Consider the following 9069-nt stretch of genomic DNA (forward strand, 5'->3'; position numbering starts at 1 on the left):
CAGAATTGAGTAGTTGCAACAGAGACCATGGAGCCCACACAGCCTAAAATATCTACTACCTAGCACTTTACAGAAAAAGTGTGTTGGCCTCCATTCTAGCAAATTGAACTATGGCAAGGATGAATAGTAACAGGCGATGGTGCGGGGCCTAAAGAGTGTGCTCCTGTAGAACAGGGGATGAGCACAGGAGCTGGCACCGGAACAAGAAGCAACAGAAAAGGATCGTGTTTATCATGTGCCAAAAGACACCCACTCAAAAGAACCCAAAGAACAAAAAAACAGGCCTTTAGTCAAAATATTGCAAATGTCCGAGGTCAGTTATCCTGCCAGATAACTCTCCCTATGTAAAATGACTCATCCGAGCCCTGGTTTGTCTCTCAGTCTCTTATAAGTTAGGTTAGTGTGAGTCTGAGGGAACCGATGACATCACCTACCAGGCTAAGGACCTCCCTGGAACTTGGTGAGCCTCTCCAGTAGCTGCTACCCTGCTGAACTGCAATTGATCGTGGAGCTGATTTACCTACAGGAAATTCTACACCTAGAAACCATGATTCTGTGCCCCCTGAATACACACACTCCCCACTGCCGGTGCATGTGGTGCTGGGACTGACCCCCCGCCAAGCCTGCCTTGTCTCCACACCACCCTCCTTCTACTCCTCTCCCCTTCCTGAACTTCTCATATCCTGCAGATGTTCACCACTTGGAAAACCATTTGGCCTGACGAGCTCCTCTCCTAAAACACCCACCTCTCCTCAGCACTGACCTAGGAAGAGAAGTGTGACATGGACAGATGGCCACCAGGCTAGTCTGGGAGTTCAGGAGAGGCACAGATGGAGCTGGGAGGGCTTACGCTAATCTGAGTTACGTAGGCTTCTGAGAGCAAGCCTGGTCTTCCGTCACACCCCACCATGTCCTTAGGAAGATGTGTTCTAAATTCCAGAACAGAACAGCTATTCTCTCACTGTTAGCACAGAGTTCCTGTTATTGCTCCCAAGTGCCACAAACCGCTCCTTGCAAAGTCTCCCAAGGGGGCCACCCTCACCTGTGGCCAAAATTAGACCCACCTGGTAGCATCTGCCCACCAGACCTCTGGAATGGCCTTGCCATCAGCCCCATCACTGTTGAAGGTGCCCATCTGGAGGGCACCACTGTCCATGTCAGCAGCCGATTCCTGATCCTTGGGGCACCAGAGTGGAGACGGAGTCCACGTGAGGGCAGGGGCGAGGGCAAAGGACTTGCCCCGACTCAGGGTCACCCTTTGGCCCCGGGACCCAAGGCAGCTCAGCTTGTGCTCAGGGCTTCAGCAGTCCTTCTGTCTGCTTCCTCTCCTCCCACAGCCTTGGGTCCTAATCCCTTTAACCAAAGTAGTTTGAGGGGCCGGGATGGGCTCCAGAGTAGGTGGGAAAGGGACCAGCACTCCCCCCACCCACCCAGCCCCCCACCATGCGGGCCAGTTAAGAGACAGAATCATTAGAGAAATGCAAATCAAAACTACAATGAGATATCATCTCATACCGGTCAGAATGGCCATCATCAAAAAATCTACAAACAATAAATGCTGGAGAGGGTGTGGAGAAAAGGGAACACTCTTGCACTGTTGGTGGGAATGTGAATTGGTACAGCCACTATGGAGAACAGTATGGAGGTTCCTTAAAAAACTACAAATAGGGGGCTTCCCTGGTGGCGCAGTTGTTGAGAGTCTGCCTGCCGATGCAGGGGACACGGGTTTGTGCCCCGGTCCGGGAAGATCCCACATGCCGCGGAGCGGCTGGGCCCGTGAGCCATGGCCGCTTAGCCTGCGCGTCCGGAGCCTGTGCTCCGCAATGGAAGAGGCCACAACAGTGAGAGGCCCAAGTACCACAAAAAAAAAAAAAAAAAAAAAAAAACTACAAATAGAACTACCATATGACCCAGCAATCCCACTAATACCCTGAGAAAACCATAATTCAAAGAGAGTCATGTACCAAAATGTTCATTGCAGCTCTATTCACAATAGCCAGGACATGGAAGCAACCTAAGTGTCCATCAACAGATGAATGGATAAAGAAGATGTGGCACATATATACAATGGAATATTACTCAGCCATAAAAAGAAACGAAATTGAGTTATTTGTAGTGAGGTGGATGGACCTAGAGTCTGTCATACAGAGTGAAGTAAGTCAGAAAGAGAAAGACAAATACCGTACGCTAACACATATATATATGCAATTTAAGGGGAAAAAAACAGTGTCATGAAGAACCTAGGGGTAAGACAGGAATAAAGACACAGACGTAGAGAATGGACTTGAGGACACGGGGAGGGGGAAGGGTAAGCTGGGATGAAGTGAGAGAGTGGCATGGACATATATACACTACCAAATGTAAAATAGCTAGCTAGTGGGAAGCAGCCGCATGGCACAGGGAGATCAGCTCGGTGCTTTGTGACCGCCTAGAGGGGTGGGATAGGGAGGGTGGGAGGGAGGGAGACGTAAGAGGGAAGAGAGATGGGAACATATGTATATTTATAACTGATTCACTTTGTTATAAAGCAGAAACTAGCACACCATTGTAAAGCAATTAGACTCCAATAAAGATGTAAAAAAAAAAGAGACATAGCCTCCCTGCAAACCGCTGGAATGCAGACAGCCAGCTGCGGGAGCCAGTGCACCAGGGGCTACAACAGGCCCCCAAATGACTGCTAGCAGGGGCGAGTCTTTACCAGTCTCAGGCGATAGGAGAAAGTGAGACTGTTGTGGTAATTCCCCCCCATAAAGCGAGAGTGCTGACCTTTATCCTGAAATCATGGACTTTTCTGGGTACACAGAAGTCCTTTATTTCACGAAAAGATGGCAGTGTTTTGTTCAATGTGCCTGCTTTGCAAAATAAAATGTTGGCAACCCTGCCCATCTCCAAATTTAAAATAAAGAAATCTACTCACCAGTGATATTCACAAGTCTGCGAAGCCCTGGCTATGCCAGCAATATTTAGCCCATCCAGGGCCCTGATACATGGGGATTTTTTGGAACACACCCCATGTGTAAACAGAAGCCCTGAAAATGGATTCTAAAACAATGTTCCCTCTCATATTTTTCGAGTTGTAAGCGAATTATCCCTCGGTCGCCTCCTCCTCTCCACAATGTTCCTATTCTCTCCTCTCTTGGATCTTCTAGTAAGGCAAGGTCAGGCAGAGCCTTGAATGCCATGCTAATGAGCAGAGCTTTGATCCCGAGAACAGAGGGAAGCCGCTGAAGGGTTGTAAGCATTAAGCAGCAGAAAGACAGGGAAAGTGAGGAGCAGGGAGAGTGGTCCACAGGAGTGGCTACTGGCATCATCTTGGCGGAGAAGCTGGGAGCCTGGGGCTGAAGAGAAGTGTCTGGATTCAGGCTATGTATGTGACAGAGGCAACAGTGGCCATAGAAAGGAGAGGATGGCTGTGTCCACCTGGCCCTGTTCTCAGGGAACAAAGGATGTCCAGGGTGCCCTGTGGGGAGGAAACAGGCAACAAGCAGTCAGGTGATAGAGGCAGTTAGAGAGGGGAGCACAGGGCACTGTGGGAGCATCGAAGAGCTGACTTAAAGGAAAAGGAATAGTTCACCGTGCCGATGGCGGGGCATGTGGGTTCCAAGAGAACCGCTGAAGCAAAAGCCGAGAAATGAGCCTTTGAATTTGAACTGCCTGGAGCCAGGTCATGCAGGGTTCCTAGAGCAGGTGAAGTTTGGACTCTATGCAAACGCAACTGGGAACCCCAAAGAGTTTTAAGTGGGGCTGGGGTGAGGCTGCAGGGTGACGAGATCAGATTGGTATTTCATGGTTCCACTTCTTTCAGGAGACTCAGGACGCTGCTGTACAGAACCCAGCATCTGCCTCGGGGCGAGCTGGGATTCCGCTCTCCAGCTCTGTCGCCTGGAGACAAGGCAGTGTGGCCGGTCAGGAGCTTCAGCTTCGCAGACAGCGGGCAGATTTGCATCCCGTGTTTCCACAGAACCCCCTCCCTCATTCATTCCTATGGCTACCGCATGCGACAGTTGCTCACCCCTGGAAGGGACCCTTTGACCGGAGCATTTTGTAATCCAGTGCAACAACTTCCCAGGAGACACAAATCATCTCATCCTTTTTGATCCCTGTTAGAATTCCCATTGCGTGTTTGAAGTGTTTTCTTAACACATCGAGGACCACACTACAGTGACGATCATGTCAATGATGGTCACGGTGACAAGAATCCAGGAGGAAAAGAAGACAGGTGCAAAATGCCAGTGGGTCACCACCTAGTTTCAAGGCTCATTACCATGAGAAGGAGTCCTCTGCTCTGGAAATCTAAATGCAGAACACCAACCCGTCTTCTGGAAGCCTGCGTGCCAAGTCAAGCAGGGCAAAGCCTTATACCTGCATATTTTCCTAATTCAAGAGACTGTTCTGTAAATTTCTTCCTAGTGCTCAGTCGAGTTAATATGGAATTTGCATAAGCACTTGGCAAAAAATAACTTATCTCTCTGTAATATTTGTGAGGCAGCATTTCCCACTCTTAACGCTGACCTCTGAAGTACTAGGACTTGACATTTGCCTCCCAAACATGGACCTTATTTAACGCATCCGGTGAAGTCTCCCTGAAGCACTCGGGAGACTCAGACCACAGAAACCAGCGTTTGGCCTCTTTATATCTTTGCATGTCATCGAAGCAGTTGAAGAAACCTCCCGGAAAAAGTTACAGAACGCAAGTGTGGAAACAGCATCTGATTAATAGTAATAACATTGTGTTCAAAAATACCTCTTGTCAGACTTCCCTGGTGGTGCATTGGTTAAGAATCCGCCTGCCAATGCAGGGGACACGGGTTCGAGCCCTGGTCCGGGAAGATCCCACATGCCGCAGAACAACTAGGTCCGTGCACCACAACTACTGAGCCCGTGAGCCACAGCTACTGAAGCCCGCGCACCTAGAGCCCGTGCTCCACAACAAGAGAAGCCACCGCAATGAGAAGCCCGCGCACCGCAACGAAGAGTAGGCCCCACTCGCTGCAACTAGAGAAACCCACGCACAGCAACAAAGACCCAACACAGCCACAAATAAATACATAAAATGAATTTTAAAAATAAATAAATAAAAAGTTAAAAACATTTAAAAAATACCTCTTTTCGGTTTTCAATAGGCATCGTCTCCTGTCTAATGGCTTTTCAGGGGGCACTGCAATGTCCAAAACAGGACTGTTCAGCCTTGTCCCCAAAATCATCCTGCCACTCCCTCGAGTGGTCCCCATCTCAGGAAATGGCACCACCGATCTCCCAGTTGCTGGGGCCCCAAATCTAGGAAGCAGCTTCAACCCCTCTCCTAGTCTCACCCACTCCATGACTAAGGCCTGCAAACTCTGTCCCCTAACCAACCTTGGACGTGCGCACCCCTGTCTGTCGGGAATAACTGCCGCCCGTTCTCCACCCGGCAGCCAGAGGGAGCCTCTTAAAAGGTAAATCTAATCATGTTTTTCCTTTGCTTCAAATCCGTCAGTCTCATGTGAAGGACTCTCCATCTCAATCAGAGCAAATCGAAGCTCCTGTCCACGGCCTACAAAGCCCTACATGAGCTGGCCTGAGCCTGCTGAACTGCTCCGTGCCGCCAGATTTTCCTACCTGTTGCCACTGTCGGCAGTGACCTTCCTGCCGTTCTGGCTGGCTCCGCTCTACCCCTCAGGCCTTAGTAGAACGTACTGCCGCTCCCAGCCCAGGAAGGGTTAAGGGCCCATTCTTTCTACTCCCAAGGCCTCTGCGCTGGACTCTCCCTCACTTCCGGCTTACTGCTTTGAAATTTGCTGTCTCCTTCCACTGGTCCCCTGGTTCTCAACCCTAGTGACATGATAGGATCATCAGGGAAGCCTTCTTTCTTTTTAAACGGAGGTAAATTTCACCCTTTTCGAGTATACAATTCAGTGGCGTTTAGTACATTCACAGTATTGCATGACAATCACCTCTATTTACAACACTTCCAGAATATTTCCATCATCCCCAAAGGAAACCCCAACCCATTAGCACTCACTCCCTGTTCCCCTCCCCCAGCCCCTGGCAACCATGAATCTCCTCTCTGTCTCTATGGATTTGCCTATGCTGGACAATTCATACAAATAAATCACATAATATGTGACATTTTGCGTCGGGCTCCCTTCACTCAGCATAACGTGTTTTCTCGGCTTATCCATGCTGCAGCGTGTATTAGGATCTCGTTCCTTTTTATGGATGAATAATATTCCATTGTACGGACGCACCACATTTTTTTTGAGTTTAAATGCATTTTATTTTTAGACAACCTACATGACATGTTTTTTTTTTTTCTCAAAAACAATGCCTCCGCTCCAAACAAATCAACATCAAAATGAAGAGCTCCAGGGCTTCCCTGGTGGCGCAGTGGTTGGGAGTCCGCCTGCCGATGCAGGGGACGCGGGTTCGTGCCCCGGTCTCGGAAGATCCCGCATGCCACGGAGCGGCTGGGCCCGTGAGCCATGGCCGCTGGACCTGCGCGTCCGGAGCCTGTGCTCCGCGGAGGGAGGGGCCACGGCAGTGGGAGGCCCGCGTACCGCAAAAAAAAAAAAAAAAAAAAAAATGAAGAGCTCCAGATGACATCAGTCCCATTTGTCTAAGTCCCGGTGTTGTGTGGATGAAAGGCAGTAGCCAGCCGGTTATGATGAGCAGGTGATAGACCCAAAGTGACAACGAAATTTGTTAACATTTTTCCATTTCTAAACCGTCCTTAAAGAAAATCCTATATGGGGTCACACCGTCCTCACTGCAGTCCAGCAGAGCAGCCATGCCATCTAGATTCATGTTTTCACCAATAAAGAACTGATAGTTTCTGAAATTAGCAAGGATGTGCTTGATCTGTTCTGCCCCTGTCATGACAGGTTTTCCTCTTTCTGGTCTCTGTTCTTCAAGCTTCCCTTTGATTGACTTCATGTAATCTTTGATGTACTTCTTGTAGGCATCTTTTGTGAAGCTGGTTTCCTGCAAGTGATGGTTCATGACAATATCCACACCAGTGGTTACTGTGCTTTCGGTACCTTCTCCCTCGGGGCCTTCAGCGGAGGCATTTCCACCAATGAGCGAGTCATCAATGTTACCCTCTGTCCTACTGACCATCTTCCCCTCCACCCCCAGACACAGGCCGTCCTCGACCTCCTGGATCTTGTAGATGTCGGAGAACATCTCATCATGGCTGATGAGGTCCCGGTAGATGATCATAACGGCGACTAGATGGAGACGACGGCGGTGCTAGCTTAGTAGGAGCCCAGAGCTCAGAGCGAGCGCACTGCAGCCGGAGCGGTGCTTGGGGGGAGGGGGGAGAGGGTGGAAAAAGGGATGCACCATGTTTTGTTTATCCAATCCACTGAATTGCTAGGTATCAGGGAAGCTTTTAAAATTATCCCCTGCCAGGCACCACTCTGAGACTTTGATGTGCTTGGCCAGGGTGGGGTAAGGCACTAGTGTTTTTCTAAAACCTCCCCTGGTGATTCTAAGACACAGCAAAGGCTGAGGATCACTGACTGAGACCGTGACTGGCCAAACTAGGGCCCCGGGGCCAAGGGTCGCCTACTGCCTGTGTTCACATGGGCTGCCAGCTAAGAATGCTTGAGAAAAATAAAAAAGAAGAATATTTTGTGACACGTGCAATGATGCAACATTCAACTTTCCATGTCTATAAGTTTTATTGGCACACATGGTCACACCCATTCATTTACCTATTGTCTATAACTGCTTTTGTTATAGACAAGGGCAGAGTTAAGTAGTTGTGACAGAGACCGTATGGCCCACCAAGCGGAAAATATTTACTATCTGGTCTTTTACAGAAAAAGTTTGTCTCATCCATTCACAGTCCTCTCATACTTGGTCTTTCAGCAGCGGTCGGCACCGTTGATCACCCTACTGCTTGAGACACTTTCTTCACTTGACAGCTAGAAACCCGCTCTCTCCTGGAGCTGCCTCTCTGGAGCTTGGGGAAGCCCCATGGGGGTGGATCCGGGTGCCCAGTGTTTGGGAGCCGGGCCACTTCCACCCCTCATATGGGCACTGGTGGGGGTGTGTGTGAGGGTGAGGGGAAGGTGTTAGGAGATCACTCGGAGACTTTGGGCAGCTCACTCTCCTTCTGGGTTGGACAAGACTGTCTCTGAGTTCCCTTGCAGTTCTGAGTTCTCTGGTGGTCATAGTGCCAAGCACTGTCACCTGCATCACGAATTCTCCCAGCAACCCAATGAGGAGGGCGCCATTTCTATCATTATCACAATTTTACAGAAGACACAACAAATCTTCAGAAAGGAAAAGTGACTTTGGCCAGGTTGCCCAGCAAGTCTGTGGCCTTCAAACTCAAGTCCAGCCCACCTCACCCTGTCTAGCAGGATGGATGTACCAAGTGCCTATTGTTTAAGCTGATGAGATCTCAGAGAACTTGGGGTTTCTGGGGAGGGCACACTGGCAGGTGGTGGCTGGGTCGGCTCTATGTTGTGGATGTGGGCAGCTGTGAGTGAGACCCAAGATGAGAAGAATAAATTATGGAGATGCCTTGGGCAATGCGCCCAACGCCGTGATATGTACTTGACTAAGATCATATTTACTAATTTAAATACTCTGTGAGGGAGGATTAGTTTTTCTGTGGCTGCTGTAATGAATTACCACAAAGTCTGGTAATTTGGTAAAACAACACAAATGTCTTCTCTCCCAGTCCTGGTGGTGAGAAGTTCAAAGTCAAGGGGAAGACTCCTTCCTTGCCTCTTCCAGCTTCTGGGTGCTATCAGGCAATCTTTGCTGTTTCTTCGCTTGTAGGTGCATCACTCCAATCTCTGCCTCTGTCTTTGCACAGTCTTCTTACAAAGACACCGGTCCTTGCATTTAGGGCTCACACTAAATCCAGTATGAGTGCATCTGGAGATCCTTAGCTAAATTACATTTGCAAAGACCATATTTCCAAATAAGATTGCATTCTTGGGCTTCCCTGGTGGCGCAGTGGTTGAGAGTCCGCCTGCCGATGCGGGGGACACGGGTTCGTGCCCCGGTCCGGGAGGATCCCACATGCCACGGAGCAGCGGGGCCCGTGAGCCATGGCCGCTGAGCCTGCGCGTC

The 9069-nt window shown here is 49.6% G+C and overlaps 1 protein-coding gene across 1 annotated transcript; it reads right to left on the reverse strand.

Moving 5' to 3' along the window:
• Nucleotides 1-6681: 6681 nt before the first annotated feature.
• On the reverse strand, nt 6682-7219 carry LOC309839386 (translationally-controlled tumor protein-like; the record flags this gene model as incomplete). Its single annotated transcript, XM_082681159.1, has 1 exon — nt 6682-7219. The coding sequence occupies exon 1, from the start codon at nt 7195-7197 to the stop codon at nt 6682-6684; it is 516 nt and encodes a 171-aa protein (XP_082537285.1). The 5' UTR covers nt 7198-7219.
• Between the last annotated feature and the right edge of the window lie 1850 nt (nt 7220-9069).

Source organism: Grampus griseus, assembly GCF_964374135.1.
Source record: "Grampus griseus genome assembly, chromosome: X".
Taxonomy (NCBI): domain Eukaryota; kingdom Metazoa; phylum Chordata; class Mammalia; order Artiodactyla; family Delphinidae; genus Grampus; species Grampus griseus.